This window comes from Odontesthes bonariensis, chromosome 22 (genome assembly GCF_027942865.1).
Source record: "Odontesthes bonariensis isolate fOdoBon6 chromosome 22, fOdoBon6.hap1, whole genome shotgun sequence".
Taxonomy (NCBI): domain Eukaryota; kingdom Metazoa; phylum Chordata; class Actinopteri; order Atheriniformes; family Atherinopsidae; genus Odontesthes; species Odontesthes bonariensis.
In genome coordinates this window covers 20,841,338-20,861,674 of record NC_134527.1, presented here as the reverse complement: position 1 = coordinate 20,861,674, position 20,337 = coordinate 20,841,338, and the positions used below count along the sequence as shown (strand labels likewise).

General features: G+C 39.7%; 1 protein-coding gene across 5 annotated transcripts in view; it reads right to left on the bottom strand.

Moving 5' to 3' along the window:
• The window catches only part of pitpnm2 (phosphatidylinositol transfer protein, membrane-associated 2), a 79,563-nt gene that overhangs the window by 37,113 nt on the left and 22,113 nt on the right, over window positions 1-20,337 (bottom strand). For 4 of the 5 annotated variants that reach the window (XM_075455259.1, XM_075455255.1, XM_075455256.1 and 1 more), the window contains exon 2: window positions 11,884-12,113. In XM_075455259.1, the coding sequence (XP_075311374.1) occupies window positions 11,884-11,961 (78 nt within the window). In that variant the 5' untranslated portion in view covers window positions 11,962-12,113. Of the gene's footprint in view, window positions 1-11,883; window positions 12,114-18,437; window positions 18,470-20,337 lie in introns of those variants that run through there. The other variant, XM_075455258.1, reaches the window with a different exon arrangement.

The following is a 20,337-nucleotide window of genomic DNA, read 5'->3' as shown; positions in this document are numbered from 1 at the left end:
AAGATCCTGCCACAACACTACTACATAACAGTTCAGTATTGCTTACAAACACAGTCTTGAAGAAACAGTTATTCTGCATTATGATAATATTTAAAGGATAAGACCGGTTTTTTGACATTGGGCCCTTGATTTCACATTATAACATGATGTTCTACTCACCCCTGCTTGTTGTTGGTCATTTGGAGCTCTTCCGAAGATATTCGCGAGGCGTCTGGCTGCTCTCTTGAGATATTCGGCCATGAAACGGTTTCCTATGGGCAAGCTTATACAGGCACAAACTATGCTGTTTATAATTTATTAATTACTGTACACTAGCACTGATAACGTGGAGGTGCGTCGCTTACTTAAAAAAATCCGGGTTACTAATTTTGAATTTTAGCCGAATGAATAAATAGGCAGCAGGTCTGTGGGCTGTCTGTGGCAGTAGCACCACAGGACGTCAGTAACACCCACTTTACGACAAAAAAATCAAAATTACAGTAACCCGGATTTTTTTAAGTAAGCGACGCACCTCCACGTTATCAGTGCTAATGTACAGTAATTAATAAATTATAAACAGCATAGTTTGTGCCTGTATAAGCTTGCCCATAGGAAACCGTTTCATGGCCGAATATCTCAAGAGAGCAGCCAGACGCCTCGCGAATATCTTCGGAACAGCTCCAAATGTTCAACAACAAGCAGGGGTGAGTAGAACATCATGTTATAATGTGAAATCAAGGGCCCAATGTAAAAAAACCGGTCTTATCCTTTAACATGTAATATGACATTATTAGATTCTTAATAGCAATTTCTTTTTAACTATCCTAATTAACATTTTGTACTTTTTTAGGTAATCCATCGTATAGCTGACGCCACGACAACGCTTCGATTTCAATTAACATGCAAATTTCTTTGCATTGTGTTAATGAGATCACAGTTTAAAGGATCCTTTTTGCTCTTTGTATGATGTCATACCTGTTGGATTCAAGGTGAGTAGCAGTCATTTTACTAATCTCAGTGTAATTCTAGAAGGTGAACCTGGGGACTTTGGGGCCTTTGGAGGGTCCGGGGCTGCCATGATACATTGATGAAGGAGCGCCTAGCTTTCAGCTGCCAATCATCTGCTCCATGTTTGAGTCATCAGTTAGCCCCAGATGAGAAGCTTTAATGAGGAAATTAGGCTACAAATTTTACATTTATATCACTGACTCTGAGTGAATAACCCTGCACTTTACTCTGATTTCCAACCGATGATTGAAGAGCTATTTCATTCCTCCCATTGTAAGGTGCCGATGGTAGGATGATGAATAGGACTATGTGAATACAAATCATCAAGATCATTATTAACAGCAAGAGTGGGGTGTTCGGGGTCAAGAATGAGAGCTCAGATTGAACACGGAGCTCTCCCTGCTAAAGACTTTAGGGAAGCCGAATCAGTAATGAAGGTCAGAGGAGGCGAACAGCTGGAAAATTGCTGTAATCTAGCAGGTAATGTAATTTAGGTGAGGAGCCAAGGGCCTTAAATTATCCTCCTCCTATCTGCGTCCCTTCTGGGGAGAGAGCACCGATGATCTGTATGAATAAGGCACATCTCAGGGCCAGAGCAGAGAGCTACTGAGTTAAAGATGAAGCATTAAAGATCCAAACAGTTCCAGCCTAAACTGACAGATTTTATCTAAAGCTGCAGATGATCAGACTGTCAAAGGACTGACCTGCAGCCAGCTGTGTCTGCAGTGTCAGGAAGACCCTCAATGCAACAAAAGGGGAGGTTTTTCATTCATCTTGTGGCAGCAGTGCCTCAAATAGTCACGGAAACTTCTATACGATCTGTGTCCACAGAGACAATTTTGACTGCGTTTTCTTTCTTGTGCAAGAAAATAACTTGCAAAAGACACAAAAAGAAAAACAAAAAACAACAGCTGGATTCGAGGGAGGACAAACGGTGCCTAATTTCTGTTTAAAGGTCACCAGAACTACACCGCTGTCATATTCTCCTCTGTCCATCAGAGCAGCTTCAGCCTGTAAGCCGTTAATGTGAACTGATATTATCAGTCACATCTAAGTCCAACCAAAATAATAATTTTAAAAAAAGGGTGATTTTATCAGAACATGTTGTATCTGTAAAATCAGAGACCGCTGGTTAAGGTGTTGTGTTAACTGCTGTTATTTCGCTCTCCGTTTCTGATTGACTGTGTTGTCTGATAACAGACAATAAAAAAAAAGGAAATAAGAGGCTTTATTAGGATTTCAGCTGCATTAAAATACAGTGTATGAAAGCAGAGACAGTAGGAGAGGAGCTAACAGATGTTAACACAGCTCGATGTTAGCTAGAAAGCAAACACCTGGTCTTCTATAGCGCAGGATCATGATGTAGAGACTTGGTAGTTTATTTTCCTTAAATCTCTGTTTATCTGGTGTGCATCAGATTCAAGCGAAATGGCATGAAAGCATTTACAATAACACAATTCATGATGTTGGGAAATTTTGAAAAAAATATTCCTGTAAGACTCATTCATCTTATTAATCACCTGTTTTTAGTAATCAACTCAAAATAGGAGGTAAGAAACTTTTGAATATATACAAAAAAATTGTTATTATTATTTATTTATTTTTTTTAAATCAATAATGTTGTCTTTTATCAGCTGAGATCAAATCCCAATCATTACGACATCAATATTCAACCTTTTAAATATCATGATTATGGTCAATACTGGTACGTCATGTCACCCCTGGTGGAAAGCAACTAAAGTAAATTTACTCGAGTAATGAACTTCGGGTCACCTCGTTTCACACGGACAGTTTGTAGCAGCTCGATTTGATGGTGGAAACCAGAGAGATCAGAGAAAAAGAGGGAAACAAATGTCTAAAGTTAAGCTTAACAAACACACGGGAACATTTCATGCCAGCATTTTAATAGAAATCAGTTGGCTTGTAAGCTGAGAAAGAAAATACCAAGTTTTCTGTAGTATCAATGTAATAATAATATAATATGTTTTTTGGCCATATAACCCAGGAACTAATTGTGGCTACACGTAAAAGCCAGTTCATAATGTAAATGTCTCTCTTTTAAAAAGGTATTATAGTAAAAGTAATTCCTTATCAGATCTCTGGATTAATCGATGGAACACTTGATTACCCAAATAATTGTTTTCTGCAGCCCTAATTAAGAATTATTCCAGTCTGGACATCAGTAGCGGACTGAGAGGACAGCTGCAGCAGCTAAAAGCTACAGATGACAGATTAAAGTCACAGCTAAATTCATGGAAAATGGATGCCTAAGTAAGGACACGGGGTATAGAGCAGAACTCTCTGAAACACTTTAATTCAGCCACAAAATTCTGGGAAATTCACTGACAATTCTATCATAAGTTTCTGGGGGGAAAAAAACATTGTAATGCTTTGGCATAACCTAGAGTATGTGCAAGGGTACACTGGGGCTAAAGTTAATTTAGTCTCCAGACAAAAATGGACCCTATGCATATTAAAAAAACAAGTTTTAATGTTGATTTTAAGGCATAAATTGAGCTCCCTGCAATTCGTATGTGGCTTATTTATTTCCAGGAAACTTTAATTGGCTTCCTGCTTAGAATATAGACACGATACAACATATATTAACCATTTGTGTTTCTGTTGGACATTTTAAAAAAGAAATCTGAATTTTAAAAGGTTAAAGAGACTCAGCCAGAGCACAAAGATGAAAAGGAGAACGGTTCCCAGGGTGGACAGTCACTCTGTTGACCACATCTGGTGAATTATAACAGGCCAGGCTTTGCTGAGGGTCTTGTTTCTGTCCATCGAACCGAGCCTAAATAATTTATGTGACACCACAAGGTTAGCATAAACCAGGGGTGTATAACTTCTCTCCTCAGGACTTCTGGATCCACAGTGGACGCATTAAACGTCATCGCTGGATGCTCAGAGGTATAATAAACATCCCTTCTGACATTTTTCAAATCCAGAGCTTATGTGTCTGGTCCTGGCCTTCTCTTTACAAGATGCTTTTTAGCTGAAACTTGAATATTTTTTCAAAAGGAAGACTGGATGGATGTTCACCTGCACCACAGGAATTCACATCCACTAACATTCATGTGAATCCAGAGCAGCTGCCACAATACATGAGCGGGATCAATCTTAGTTAATAGTTTGCTGTTATATGAAAGTTTGAAAAAACTCCTTTGAAGATGTTTTCAGTTAGCTAGCTGAAATTTCTGTCAATCCACTAATTGGCCTGGACTAAAATATCTCGAAAAAACTATTACAGATGTTTGTGCTCCCAAGAGGATGTAGCCAACAGACTTGTCATATCTGACTTCTCCTGTGGCCACAAATAAGTTGTCATTTTAAAACTTAGAAATATTTTCAGGATGAAATTTGACACCAACATTCCTGTTGCCCCGTAGACTGAAAATAGAAGATGAACGTCACTTGCGTCATATGACATCATGAACGTCAAAAGTGCAATTAGTAGAAAAAAAATGGTTAAAACAAAAAAATTATCCATCAACAGAACTGGAAAAAGCAATAGTTATGATGTTGAATATAAAAACTGCCAGATGAAAGTAATGCAATGCAACTCTGTGCCCCTAGATGGCAGATTAGTCACCATAGTGTCTAGTCTGAGCAAACAAACAAACTGCTGGTTAACAGGGCACAGAGACTAGTTATAGTCAGTGAAAAGCACTGTAATGACGACAATTATGTTCATCACCACTAATGGCTCTTTTATGCTAAACGTTGAATACGCAGACGCATACAGACGGAGCCTTCTGTCCATCCTCTGAGTTCATTTCGTGCGTATTTTGGTACGTTGTCATCACAGTTTTATGTGTACATCTTCAGCGTTTTAGCATAGTTTACAGGACAATTTGTGTGCTAAAATCAGCAACATACATTTGCCTTATCGGTACATTGTGACTTTTCCACCAAAATGTTTAAGACAGGATTGGAACAAAACAGATGAACACGGTTGTTTTTCCCTCAAGTAGCAGGGAATTGTGCATTTGTTGAGGACTACTTTCATCGGTGGATTGATACACAGCAATAGGAAGGTTTATGCGGGAATGAGTCAACATTAACAGAAGTGTGTTTTAATCTTAATGAAGCAACATGATACACAGTGTGACAGTGTGGATCAATGATGAGTTTTTAGTGGTTTCTGGGTGATATTGGCTCTGCATCGAAGGAATTCGATACATCAGGCTTTGGAAAACACTTATTATGAGACATGTTTAAAAGAAATTAAAAACAATTTGCAAAAACATTCAGAAATTCGTTTCACCTTGATTTTACCTTTAAAATGGTCAGTAAAGACCCTATTTTCCTTCCCAAAAATGGTGAACCAACCATATCATACAAGTGGTTAGTGTTATTGTGAGCACTTTCATGCATGCAACTTGAGCGATGCTCGTATCCCATCATGTAATCGCATTTAAGAGGTTTGGACACAATGTTGGCATGGTGACTACAGCACCACGTCTCGCTCCCTCTGTGTCGTCTACACCACAAGACAAAATGATGGCAGCAGCTGCCACGCTACAGCTGATGTCATTGGTTACCATGGCTACCAGCGCCCAGCTGTGACGCTGAGCAGGAGGAGGGGTCCATCAGTGTGTGCGAGTGTCTGTGTGTTATACTGTGCATTGATATATTTCTCTGTACATTTGTTCACATGTGCAAACATCCTCTTATCTGTGAAATCCAAGCAGCCCGAGCTTCCACTTTTTTCTTTTATTTCTAAGCAGATATTGTTCAATTTCAAATGAGTACAGCATCGAAAAGCCCATTAAACAAATAAAAACTTTGCCACAATTCAATAAAAATGGGAACAACAATTTATTTTCCGTCTTTTCCTTTTTACTTATTCAATGTGCTCACTGTTATGAGTTTTATGGCCTCAAACTGAAACACATCTGTCTAAAATTAAAGCTTTTGTTTAATTTTCCTGGGTTTACGGCTCATAAGCATATTTGTCTAAAATGCAGAGGCAGCGCTTGCAGGGAGATGATTTTTTAATGAAATTTTAATTGCGCATTTGGACAAAGTTATGAAAGGAAACATAAACCACAGGCATATGGAGCGCCATCTGGTCTGCAGAACTACATAGTCCCCATCAGCCATGTTTCCACACTGATCTTGTTCTATGCTACGACAAAATGACACCTTAAACCCCTGACCTCCTACACAAACACTGCTGAACTGTGACCTGGATCACCTGGAGACAGGAAAAGAAACCCTAAAGCCTCCCCAGTAACAGCTAGATAATAGTCCTTTAAATTGTTATATCATAGACAGAGATGACTCTCCCTAATCTATTAGCAGTTACTTTCATAATGCATTCAACTAATAATCAAACAAATAAAACATACCTCTTAGTTAACAGATTGAATTTAAATAAAGACAGCATACAGTAATGCAGACTGGCAGGTTTAATTCATCTTTAAAGGGCATTAAATATAAATTTCTATTACACATCTAGTAACATCTCACCTGATTTCAGCTTTACAACAATTTAGGTTATAGCCTATGTTCATTTAAAGCAAACAATCAGGCCCACACTTCCATGTCCATTTTTTCAATTATTTTCATGAGTGTTTATCTCTACAAGACGATTTGATACGTATCTAGATATGAATTGAGGCAGGGATGGTACATTTTGATTTCATATAGTACCATACAGAATTTAATCCTTTTTCAATTTCAAAATAAAACAACCTATCTCTGTAAATGTGACAGTAAGCTACATTCAAATTATTTTATTTTTGGTTCTTCATAGTAAATAAAAACATGCATCTGGTAGTTCTTGTTTGGCCTCGTGTTTTTACTTTGATATACTTTGAAGTCAGGCAGGTAATTTACTGTGAAATAATATCTAGTTGGTACATTTCATGATTACTGTAATATATGTCCAGTATCATATTGTGGAAGCTAAAGTTATATCAGAGGCTAGATTTGGCAGTTCACAATCATAACTACAAGTATTTTACAGCCAACTTTCATGTGAACACGACTGCCCACTGAAACAGCATGAAATATACCCCTTTGTGTGTTTCATTCGTTTTAACAAAAACAGAAAACAATATTTTTGTGAGGCCACTTGGAGGATTAAACTTGTTAATGGAAGCTAATTTGTGAAAGAAATATAGCTATAGAGGGCAGCAAACATATTTCTAGCCATACAGAAAAAAGGTTCAAAGGGGATATGAAAAAGCTAGTTGCTTAGCTAGCTAGCAGTTAGCTAGCTTAGTCAAAGCTAGCAGTGACACAGCTCAGAACATGCATATAAGCAAAAAGCTCAAGGAAATCTGGTATAAACATCCACTCATGGCTCATAGCCACATATCAGATATCAGATCTACAATAGAACACTAAAGTGACATAAATTGGATCAGACAATCGTAAATGACAATCAGCTTGAAAAAAATCGGAGTCACATCAATTAAAACTAAAACTAATTCAGCCTGATAACATGAATGGCTTGAGATCATAAATCTTTAGCAAATATTGCTATAATAGATGCGGTTATAGGTGTTTGTGTCCAAGTTATTCTTCATTATCCATGTCTTTATCTTGTGTTCCTGTTGTTACTTGTGCTAACTGTATTAGCATCCATAGATACACCATGATTTCTGGCTATGTGAGGATTCAGATCTGTCATACTTCTGATCTAATTTAGTGATAAATAAATATATATATATATATATATATACACACACACATAGGCTATACTTCTGTGCAATTTATTTTGTGTAAAATTCAACATTTTTTAAGAGGTAAGATTTGAAAGTGCATTGTAGGCTAAACAATGTCAGCGTCAGTATTGTGAAATGTTCCATTAGTTTTTAACCGGAGAGCAGTGAGGGTGGGTGAATAAGCTGCTTTCTCTTCTCTTGACAGGGTATTTGGTGTATGGATTGTCTGATAATGCTGTTTAAAAGACATGCAGACTCTGGTGCTGGTGTAGTAATAATGTGGACCAAGTCTTACTATTACTCTGATGTTGAGACGAAAATCAGACATCCCCTTTGTAGGGTCTGTAGCAAAACTTTAGATGTAGAGAAATGTACACTCATGCCATTGACTGGTTTACGGCACATTTTGTTTGATCAAGAGATTAGCCTTATAATATAAATACATGTTTAATGTGAAAGCCAAATTGTAATTCATATTGGTTCAGACAGCTTTACAACCATTACAACAGCACAGAGATCAACTTTCTTCCTTTCAAACATTGATTTCAGCTCAAAACAACTGTAAGGTGCCAGTGAGCTCATAAGTGGTGCATTGAAAAAAGCCTCTAAAGTAAACTGCCACCGCAAACAAATAATCAATTATTTAGACCTGCTCCTACTAATCAGAGCATTCACGATAATCATTTGAAATTAGCAAAGCAACAAGTGTAAAATCAGCTGTCAGTAGCTGTTCTTTTTCATTGTGTGCAAAATCATTTACTTGTTCAGGTTAGAAGTTAGATTTAAGAGCGTTGCTACCTCAACAAGAAGAACTGCACCCTGTCTTTTTTATATTATATATATATATATATATATATATATATATATATATATATATATATATATATATATATATATATATATATATATATATATATATATATATATATACACACACACACACACACACATATATAAGAAAGAATTCTGGGAAAGAATTTATTCATTCCCCTTTTGTTGTTTTTTATATCCCCGGCACTGAAAATCCACAGATCATGTCTTCAGGTGAGCTGGTGTGTCAATAAGCGAGCCAAGCTTTCTTGGGTGAACACTTCAGCATGAAAGCCTGCTTAACTGAACTTACTCTGTGTGTTCTTTCTCAGTTTGTGGACATAAATTGGTTAAAACATGGCAACTGAATAAAGTAAATGTATGAACAAGCTTTTCCTGCTAAATGTAGCAAAATACTGCATCAAATTAGCAGTAGCGGCCACAGATTTAGTCCTTTTTGGGGCCCAAGGCTAACAAATGAAAGGGGTCCTTCATTTCCTTTATCCTTTCATTTGTAGCTTATTGTTTATTCTAGTCTTCACCTTGCCGACTCAAACTAAATGCAAGATTAAAGTAACGTACACACAAACAAAGAAAAAAAGAGTGTTTTCTATTCAGTTCCAAAAATAAATAAAAAAAATAATAATAATCATGTCCACTTTACAAGAATGTCTATGAATACACAGAATTATCAACAGAAATATATATTGGAATGAGTGTTATGGTGGGGGGTTGAGAGTTCAAAGTCCCGATGGCCAGAGGGAAGAAGCTCTTCCTCAGTCTCTCTGTTCTGGCCAAGCAGGAGCAGAGGGGCTTGCCAGAGGGCAGCCACTGGAAAAGGCTCTGGTCGTAGACCACCTGCTGTGGATCTCCCGCAGGGTGGGCAGTGCTGACTTCGTTGTGAATTCAGCACAGCGGATCACTGTGGAGAGCTCTCCTGGCCATGGCAAAGTGGTGATACTCCCAGTGAGCACAGACTCTATTGCTTCAGGGTAGAAGGCCCTCTGCAGCACTGTGGAGAACTTTGAATTTCCTCCGTCATCTGAGGTGGTACAGGTGCCGATTTTCCTTCTTCACCAAGGTGGAGAGTGGTCCATGTCAGATTGTCAGGGATGTGCACACCGAGGTATCTGTAGCCGTCTACTATCTCTACCGGAGTCCCATAAATCCTGAGAGGAGTGCGATGGCTCCTATTGCTTCTCTCTCCTGAAGTCCACGACCATCTCCTTTGTCTTGGAGACGTTCAGGTCCAGGTTGTTGTCTTTGCACCATGACAACAATGCCTCCACCTCTTCCAGATAGGCCGTCTCCCTGCTGTTGGAGATCAGGCCCACAACCACAGAGTTATCTGCGAACTTAACAATGATGTTGGAGGGGGGAGTGGCTTTGCAGTCATGGGTGTAGAGGGAGTAAAGCAGAAGACGGAGGATGCAGCCTTGGGGAGCGCTGATTTTGAGGGTGGGGGGAATGGAGGTGCAGTTAGAGAAAACTGTTCTCTAGTGAATAATGAAAATAAAATCCCCTGCAGTAAGCTGACAGGGGATTTTATTGGGGCCCTTGGCAGCTTGGGGCCGGTCAAGTTTGCCTCTGCTCTGCAGAATACAGAACCTACCCAGTCATTCTGAAAGGGTGGGTATGTCCAAATGTTTTACTGGTGCATGTATAGTTTATATTTTTCCTAATCATGAAAACATACATGGAAAACGGCACAATTTGTCTTGACAAAACTGCAATAAACTACACTCTAATGACAAACAATTTGGTCTTTTCTACTTAAAAAATGTCAGTAAACGTCACAAACTCTGCACAGACATTTTCCATATTCCACCTATTTTACATCAGCTGCCTCTAAATGCTTTTATTTGGAAGATAATGCAGAATATGGGCACGTCAGGTGAATCTGTACATGTAGTATTTATATTCATATCAGAGGACACATAGTGTTTTCTGCTTTGTTTGTGCTCAAGCTGCTCATACAATGGCAGAAGATTATTCTTTTTTTAATTAAAATAATAAAATAAAATCTACACATCTCTCAAATTTCAGCTTTATATTGACAAGGTTTACATCAAAATTCAAATTGTTGTGTTGGAATTCCAGCTGTCTTTACCCCAAAATAAGCAAAGTTAAACTTTTTTTAAACTCAGTTGCAACAGCAGAAATAAGCAGATTAAATCATTTCCCATTACTAGAAATACCGTTGTTGTCCTCAGTGCTCGCTCAACTACCACAGAACTGAAGTGATGTCCAGTTAATTTTTAAACTTTGGAAGATAAGTCTTTCAGCGGCAACGACATAAAGGAATGGAAACGCACTGTATCCTGCAGGCTTGGATCAGTCTCAGATAATCATAACTCTCTGAGATAATTAGTCATATTTATTACTTTTGACAGAACTGCAGAAGTCAGCCCAATCAGTGAGACTGCCAACTGTCTTATAGACGGTTAAATCGATTAATCTCATCTCTTTTTGTCCACGAGTTGTCAGAGTCAGAGCCTCCACGTGAGATGTTCTAGTTGGTGAATGTGTGTTTATGTGTAAAGAAAAAGTGAGGTGTGCTCACTCTTGCAGCCCTGAGCGAAGCACCCTCAGGTAAAAGTGGTGTTGAGTTCCCAACAATGCTGATCAGAGCCGTAGTTGATAAATACCAACTAGTTATTTGATGTGGGATTGATTGTCAATTAAAAACTTTCACAATTCACTTAAAAGACAGATGTCAGCCAGTATTAGTGGGTCTTTGAATAGTTTATGAACATCCCCAAACCCCTCTTTTGATTGGTTTGCTGGGAATTGATGGGTGTTGATTTGTCCGTTTTCATAGATTTCAATTTTGCAACCTCTTTTGGCGGTGTTTAGGCACATCAAGGTCTCTGCTATGACTTTATGTGAGCTATAGTGTATGATCATACCCATGCTGATCTTTCATTGTTTCATGAATCCCCAACTTAAAATATGAACAGGTGCCTGTATCCGTCCCATAAATAACAGATACATAGACCGGGCACGAATAAATTAAAATTTTTTAGATGCTCTGAAACCACCAATTTTCATTAATTTGACCCACATCGGTGGACCAAAAATCAAGTTAAATAGATACCGACACAAAGCAGATTCAGACTAATAAGTCTTTAGCACCAACACGTGCATTTATGTAAACCTATGATGATACACTGGTATAGCATCCAAGTTTAAGGCCTCAAATGTAACTGAACATGAATATAATGCATGCACGCAGATCAATTATAAGATGATATTTTAAATTCGGTGCTTCTAGCGCAGTCTAATTTGGTGATCAGTATTGTAGTCGATACGTTTGTTTAGCTCTGACAGAGCTTCAGGGCATTTGTGCACTCAAAAAAAATAGAAACAGCATTAATAAATGGTGTGATGTTTGCTTTCTGCTCACCTGGATCATGTAGAGCTGAGCGATGCGGTACTCCTCCACGCTCATCGGCATGGGGATACGATACTCCTTGATCAGCATGGCTGTGCTTGAATTGAGCCAACTCTGCGTGTCTGTTTGTGTGTGTCCAGAATGGAAGCAGTGCAAGAGGTGCGACGCTCCTGTCGGCCGGCTTTGCTACCCAAACAGCATGTTCAGACAGCGAGGAAGACGAGGTTCGTCATTACTCACACCTGAGAGAGAAAAACAAGACTTTCAGTGGGTACAAGTTTCAGAAAACATGTCCTTTCAGCTTCCAGCTTACTTACAAACCACAGGAGTTAGCACGCTTGTCTGAAGGATTAAACCCCCCCGCCCCCTCATATAAGCCAACACATCCTGTGTGTGCTCGAGCAGATCTATTACAAGGTAATCCAGTGACCCGGCAACAGCAATGAAATCCCCCAGCAACCTAAATCCCAATTCTGTCACACAGAAGATGCAGCCAAGTTGTGATCAGTGCAGCCTTTAAATAACAAATGTTATGTGTAAACTGTTATGTACTTAGGTATGTCTTAGTCAGGCTTTACTTTTGAAATACCCGTTTTTGACTTTGACTAAAAGGGATCATGGAGAGATTCAGAAAACAAAGGAATAAAAAAAAAAATGACCTCATTGCTCAGAAAAAAAAAATCACTGCTAATGGATGCACCCAAACAACTGAGCTATCAGGTGACCCCATTATCACATTTTTTAGATCAAGACATTGCAAAGAAAGAAAATTAGTTTCTCAAATATAAAACATTATTCCATGCACAAAAACCCTCATCACAAACCTAGGTGAGCTATTGTAAAATAAATAAAACTACCAGGTTTGATTAAAGGGGGACTTTAAACCAACACATCTTGTATTCTACAGGTTGATGCCACCTTAACTGCTGCTGTTCATTGGAGGAATACATCATAATACATTTTAGTCAGGTGGAAGCCCCATGTCCGAATATCTGAAAGTATGTGAAGGAAGGTTTATGTCCAAAATTAAAATCATAAGTATATATATATATTTTTTTTTTAAAACCTCCACATTTGGTCACGTTGCAACCACAATCTTAAATGTATTTTGCTGGGATTTTATGTGGTAGACCAACACAAAGTATTGTATTCAGCCTGCCTGAGTCAATACTGTTTGGAGGCAAACGGCTCCAGTTCAGTCAGGATTTAGGTCTGGACTTTGACTGGGCCATTGTCACAAATGAATACACTTTGATTTGAACTATTCCTTTGTAGCTCTGGTTGCATGTTTAGGGTTGTTGTCCTGCTGGAAGGTGAACCTCCACCCTAGTTTCAAGTCTTTTGCAGCCTTTAACAGGTTCATCCATCTTCCCATCAACTCTGACCAGCTTGCACCACGTTTCACAGTAAGGATGATGCGTTCAGGAACAGAGCGTTCTGCAAACAGAACTTCTTAAGGATTTCTTTCAACAATGGTTTTCTTCTTGGAGCCTTTCCAGATGCAAGTTTTCAGTTCCACAGGCATTAGTGCACCCCCGTACGATCAGAGATGCAGGCTTTTAAACAGAGCACCAATATTACGTTCACCTCTGGCTTCTTCTTTGCGTGTTAGAGCTTTAATCTGCATTTGTGGATGGCACGGTGAACTGTGTTCACAGACAATGATTTCTAGATGTGTTCCTGAGCCCATGCAGTGATTTCCAGGACAGAATCAGGTCTGTTTTAATGCAGTGCTGCCTGAGAGCCTGAAGATCAGAGAAGTCTCCAGATTCTCTGAATCTTTTAATAAAATTGAGCTAATATTTTTCGTAAAACAGTAACATTTCTCACCTACAACATTTGATATGTTATCTATGTTCTATTGTGATTCAAATCTTGATTTATGAGATTTAAAAGTCACTGCGCTCTGCTTTTATTCATATTTTACACAGCATCCCAACATTTTAGGATTTGGGGTTGTACATAAAAAGATTGTACTTTTCTTTTTTTTCCAAAACAAAAAGAAATGTAATTTTCTGCTCTTCTAGAGCAATTCTATGCATGTATTCAGAACTTCTGAAGAGCTTAAATGCCTGTTACAGTTTTTTTACTGTGCTGAATTAGTTCTCTGATCTCCGAGGTTCTCTGATCTCCCTCTGTGTCCACAAAGAAAGCACGACAGAGTAATTGCTGATCTAACATCCCCTAAATATTCAGCTCTGCCTTCTTTTCCTCCAACAGTGACATCCAGCTATCCGAACTGTGGCGTCCCTCCACCTGCTGCCATGTAAACCAGGACAACCAGCCACAGACTGAGGAGGGTCACATGACAATGACTGCTTAATCTTGGACAGATGATGGCAGGCTGTAAATCAGAGGGGTAGGGTTAGGCGCTTATGCCTAATGAGAAGAGTGTGAAGGGTGTGTGTGTGTCCATCTGTGCATGATTAGGCTGTGCGTGTTTGGTGGAGCTGCTGTTGCAGATGAACCTTAAAGGTCAGTGAGTAGGCTGTGAAAGAAGGGACTTCATGGAAGTTTTATTAAGCTTCGTTAGCTTTTATTTAATGATAATGTTATTTAAAGTGACTGCAACCAATAATTTATGATAAAAATCAAATGATGATGTGAAGAGGGCATCTGGTCGTGAAGAACTACACATCATTATCCGATATCGCAGCTCTTACAAGCTCCCCGGAGCTTTATAGTGAGTTTCACGTCATTGTTTGGCCGTCCAGTTCATAAATCCACCGTTCTACTCAAGCCTTTTCACTCTCGTTGTGCTCGTTTAAGTTGCAGTAAGTAGATGTTTTCCCCAAACAAATCTAAATGTTTCCCCTAAAACCTGATCTATCAGATCCAAAGAAAACAAACCAAATGGTATTCAGCCTCAAAAACAAATTTTTAAAAAGCATTTTAAGCTAAATCTGAAACACAGAGTTGCGACTTTGACACAAAATAAGACTCAGAGACACAACCTGATCAAAGAAATTAAATAATTTTTTTTTTTTTTTTTTTTTTTTTTAAAAGGGTAAAAATTAAACACTAAAAGACACAAAACACCCAGTGAGAAAGACAGAGATTAACCTGCAAAATGACACGACATGAACACAAACAGACGAAAAAAAGCCTTGTAGCACAATGAGGGCGCTACACTGATATACAAAATGATCACAAAGGGAGAAAACATCACTATAAAGAGACGCGAGTCAATTTAAAGGATAAGACCGGTTTTTTGACATTGGGCCCTTGATTTCACATTATAGCATGATGTTCTACTCACCCCTGCTTGTTGTTTGTCATTTGGAGCTGTTCCGAAGATATTCGCGAGGCGTCTGGCTGCTCTCTTGAGATATTCGGCCATGAAACGGTTTCCTATGGGCAAGCTCATACAGGCACAAACTATGCTGTTTATAATTTATTAATTACTCTACACTAGAACTGATAACGTGGAGGTGCGTCGCTTACTTAAAAAAATCCGGGTTATTGTAATTTTGATTTTTTTGTCGTAAAGTGGGTGTTACTGACGTCATCGTCGTGCTACTGCCGCAGACAGCCCACAGACCTGCTGCCTATTTATTCATTCGGCTAAAATTCAAAATTAGTAACCCGGATTTTTTTAAGTAAGCGACGCACCTCCACGTTATCAGTGCTGGTGTAGAGTAATTAATAAATTATAAACAGCATAGTTTGTGCCTGTATGAGCTTGCCCATAGGAAACCGTTTCATGGCCGAATATCTCAAGAGAGCAGCCAGACGCCTCGCGAATATCTTCGGAACAGCTCCAAATGACAAACAACAAGCAGGGGTGAGTAGAACATCATGTTATAATGTGAAATCAAGGGCCCAATGTCAAAAAACCGGTCTTATCCTTTAAGTGAATACAAAGAGGCACGTAACAAACAGAAAGAGACTCAAAATACCCACAAAGGAACTCAAATGACTACTAAAGAAATGGAGCCAAAAAAAAAAAAAAAAAAAGACACCAAAGAGATCCCTAACAACTGCAAAGTGACGCCAAATGAGCACCATCACATTCAGAAAGAACTGAAAAGACACAAAATGCCCACCATCCATCTGTTTGTTGTAGAGTTCAGTGTTCACGAACGAAAGAAGTTCACGCTTCTTTGTAGCAGGGCTTTCATATTATCCAGGGCCCCCCGCATCTGACCCATATCTTAGCTCACGAATACAACTCTAAATTAAAAAGCAATCTTATTGTATACACCGTATATAACAGGTTCAGACATTAAAGCTGTAGTTGTGTACATTGCTTATCAGCTCTGCGGAGGCTGGAGTGTCTGACGAGATTTACTGCAGGGGGAGTTTGTGTTGAGATGAAATTATAGCAGAGAAACATTTCTCGCTGGATCCTGAAAATCGCATCCTCAACCTGCTGAAGAGGCTTCCCCATAAATCAGAGCGACGGCTGACAGACGGTGATGTGTGTGGCCAGCAGCCTTTCTGTGTTTATGCTAAATTATTTTTCTACATGTTACAGGCTCCATCAGTTCAATGAGCTTTGAGTCAGCACATCAAACACAGCTGCCTTCATCAGCTGAAGAGGATGGACTGAGGAGCTAAGAGAAGAGGAGGGCTGACTGGAGGTGTAACCTGAAAACAGCAGAAAAGCTTAAGTTTTAACACTTTTTGGCTTAACAATGGTTAAAAATAGCAGCTGCCATTGTTAAAGGCAGAAGAAAGTTCAAATATATCAAACATTAAAAAGCTGGCTACAAGAAAACTGACAACCATTTAGAAAAGGTCAGCTTTTGGTCTCAATTGTTAACTTCACACTTTGTGCATGTTGTTGTGCTCAGTTTAAATCAGTTTTTGAGCCAATTTATGATCAGACCAGATGAGAAAGACCGATAAGTCTTTCTCCAATAGTAACGCTTGGGCCCATAAAAGAGCTTCAACTAAGGCACCAACACAGGAACCAATAACTGACCTACCAAACTGAGAAATGACGGAAACATACTGGCTGATCCGGCCACTCGCACACAAAAGGGGGAAATAGACGAACAACTCAAATACTCTACAACAAAGACTTATCAGTTGACTACAAAGTAGTGAACCAAGAGGAGAAAGAAGAAAAACAATCCAAACTCTCCCAGTCAAATGGAAAAAGAGAAGAAAATCAAAACCCTCCTCCTGCTCCCTAAGTACTTGGAAATTAGAAATCAACCTAAGGCAGATCTGTGGGCCAACAACATCACAGGAAACTGGTGACTCATTATGAAATGTGTTATCCAACTGTGGCAAAAGTAACAAAGAAGGTTACCTAAATGTGTGAACTCAAAATTGTGTCAAAATTTGCTCATAAAAATGTGAAAATGTTAGGGGGGAAAAAAAGGATAAAGTGTGTGTTTATTTTAACTGTTTGTTCATCTAAATATACATTGAAGCAAATGAAACAAAATGGTTGCCAGCCTGACCTTTAAGGGTGCGTGTGTGACTAGAGCTGGGCGATAAAATCATTGAGATTAAATTAGATATTTTCAGTCTATTCATCTACAGAGTCAGCTGTATTAACACTACAAGTCCACTAGTTGGCGGTATTGTGCCTCTAAACTAGTTGCTAATTGCCAAGAAAACCCAAAAGGAAAAAAACAATGAACTTTGTTGTCAGTTGGTAAACGTCAAACGGGAAACATGCCTACTTTGTTTAATGAACTGGAAAGGTATCACTCCCTGGACTATGCAGAAAGCATGCGTCAAACAGAAAAGCATCATCTCATCATTTGTGGCTTCCACCCCATATGAACCAAAGCGCGTAGCAGCCACAAGTTAGAACTCGTTTTTCTAAGTTGCCTTGAACACACCACGTTAGACCAGAGTATGCACGAGACACGTGCAAGAGCTGAATGAGCTGAATGAGGTGGATGGGGACCGTTGCCCATGACTTATCCCAGGATGGACGTGAAATACAGGAGTCTGAAAACAACGAAATCAACAACAAACCAAAAATACATAAATAAATGAATTAATTACAAAGGAATTCACATATTGAACCAACTAAAATTTGCGTCTTCAGAGTCATTTTCAGATGTAACTGGCAGCATGAGAGGCAACACCAGCTAGTATCCAATCCATTTTAAATGGATTCTTTCATTTTCAAATTAGAAAAAATAAATAAAAAAGTCACCTCTGAGTAAATATATCTAACTTTTGAGGTTACGGCATTGTTTTTTTTAACAATCCAACACACTATATGTTGGATGTCTATTCACAAAAGATGAAGGACTATCTTATGACAGCGGTGGCTGGGGGAAGGATCCGAAAGAGCGGCTATCTGACAAGACAAGCGGACAGAAATGTTAAATGTTCACCTATTTTTATCTTGTGTGGCTGTGTCCTCTGGTGATCGCTATATATCTCACTTCAGTTCTCAACCTGCATCCCTGAGATGGCCACAAAGGAGGATGTAACCCGATTACAGTTTGAACTTGTGTACTTGGATGCAAACCATATTTCAAGTTAACTTTATTTAAGGCTGTAAAATGGTGGAAAATACAAAGCTAATGATTGTAAACATGCCCACTTATTTACCAGATGTGATTCGGTTATTGTTGTGGTTACTACCGTACCTTATTTGAGAGGTGAAGTGGGGAGCACTGTAAGCTGAAACTGGTTGGTGGAGAACAAATCCAGAATTAGAAATGAGAGAAATCCACTCACATGGACACAGATGCGGCTCAAATACAAAAAAAACCACAACCACTACAATTTTAGATGGTGTCTGCGAGTGTTTGGTACAAACAACGGCAACGAGTGAGTCGAGAAGCCCCTCCAAACACCGGCCATCGTTTGGCTTAAAAATTTTATTTAGAATTCTATTTATCCACGTTAAAATGAAATGAGAAAAATAAACACAAAAATGTTGGTTGTACAGTTATGTGCCACTAAGGATTGGACTGGTCAGTAAGTGAACTGAAGCTGGATTTTTTTTTTGCATGGAGAGGTTACATTAATTCCCTTTTTTGACTAAATTAAAAACTTGAGCATGTTAATCACACATGCCTCTCACCAGCGACACTGTCCAGCTCCTCCTAGGGATCCCGAGGTGTTCCCAGGCTAGAATGGTAAATGAGCCCTCCCCCCAGTAGGATGTGCAAACCTCAAAAGGGAGGCAACCAGGAGGCATCCCAACCATACGAACCCCCTCAGCTGACTCCTTTCTACGTAGTTGAGCAACAGCTCTACTCAGAGCTCTCTCCGGATGGTGGAGCGCCTCCTATCTCTAAAGGCTCTAGCATGGTTGCCGCATCTGCTAGCGCGAGCGGTGTTGATGATGTCACGATTTCGTGCCGGCTATATACGGTGGCGCAAGTCGATGCGCCTGTAGTTGCAATTTTCTCCGTCACAGAGGTGTCGCTACGTGAAGGTTACCGCCACTCTACAACCACGAAAGTGGAGAAGAAAACAATGCCCACGTCAAGAGCAGGAACACTGTCATCAATGATACTGCTGCAGTATCTGGAAGATGAAATGCTTAGTGTGTTTCAGTCTTTCACGAAGTTCGTGAGCCAAGACAATTCAGTCAATAGAGGTGAAGGTCTGAAGCCCCCGGCATTACCAGTCTCTGCCCTCTTCTTTGCCTTCACCCATCTGTCCCGTAGCTTCTTCCACACATTCTTACAGAACTCTCCCTCTTTCCCCAAAGTTCTGCCAATCTCTGTACACGAGTTTTGGGAGTTTACGTGCTCCCTGTGCTGTTTCACTGCAGTTTCGTACAGCTGCCTGTACAAACGCACCTCCTGAGCCTGGTCTCAAATTGGTCCATCCGGTTTGTTGTTCTCGGCGCAGCCAATTTACAAAAATCGATTGGTGCACGACAACGCGCTGCGCCGCCTTTTCAAGGGAAGCACCATGCCTGATACGTCATTTTGACGTCACGGGTCGGCTGCGCCGTGAACTACGCGTCAACTGTAACTCCAGCTTAAGGCTGAACCCAGCCCCCCTCTGAAGGAAGCTCATTTCAGCCACTTGTATTCACGACCTCATTCTTTCGGTCACTACCCAGATCTGTGACCATAGGTGAGGGTTGGATTTGTGTCACACTCTGCTGTGACCCCGCTCCAGCGCAGTTGAAGGTCTCGGCTTGAAGGAGCCAACAGAGCCACATCTGTAAAAAGCAGAGATGTAACCCTGCGGTTTTCCCAAACCAGACGCCCTCCTCTCCGTGACTACACCTCGTGATCCTGTCCATGAATGAAAACCACAAGCGGGATCTGTGATAAGAGGCAGCGAGTCCAACATGCACCGTAAACCAGCTGGATTTGGTGCCAAGAATGCAGACTCAGCTCTGAAAAAGCTGCATTTAACATATTACAAAACTGTGGTTAGAATTTGTCCATTTGTCAGAAACAGGAAGTGTGAGCTGGTCTTTCACTTCAACCACAGTTTCCATGCTGCAGCACGTGCATGTTTGCCACCACAGCAGAAATAAAGTGCACCATGCCTCACAAACAAACTGAGCATTCAGTC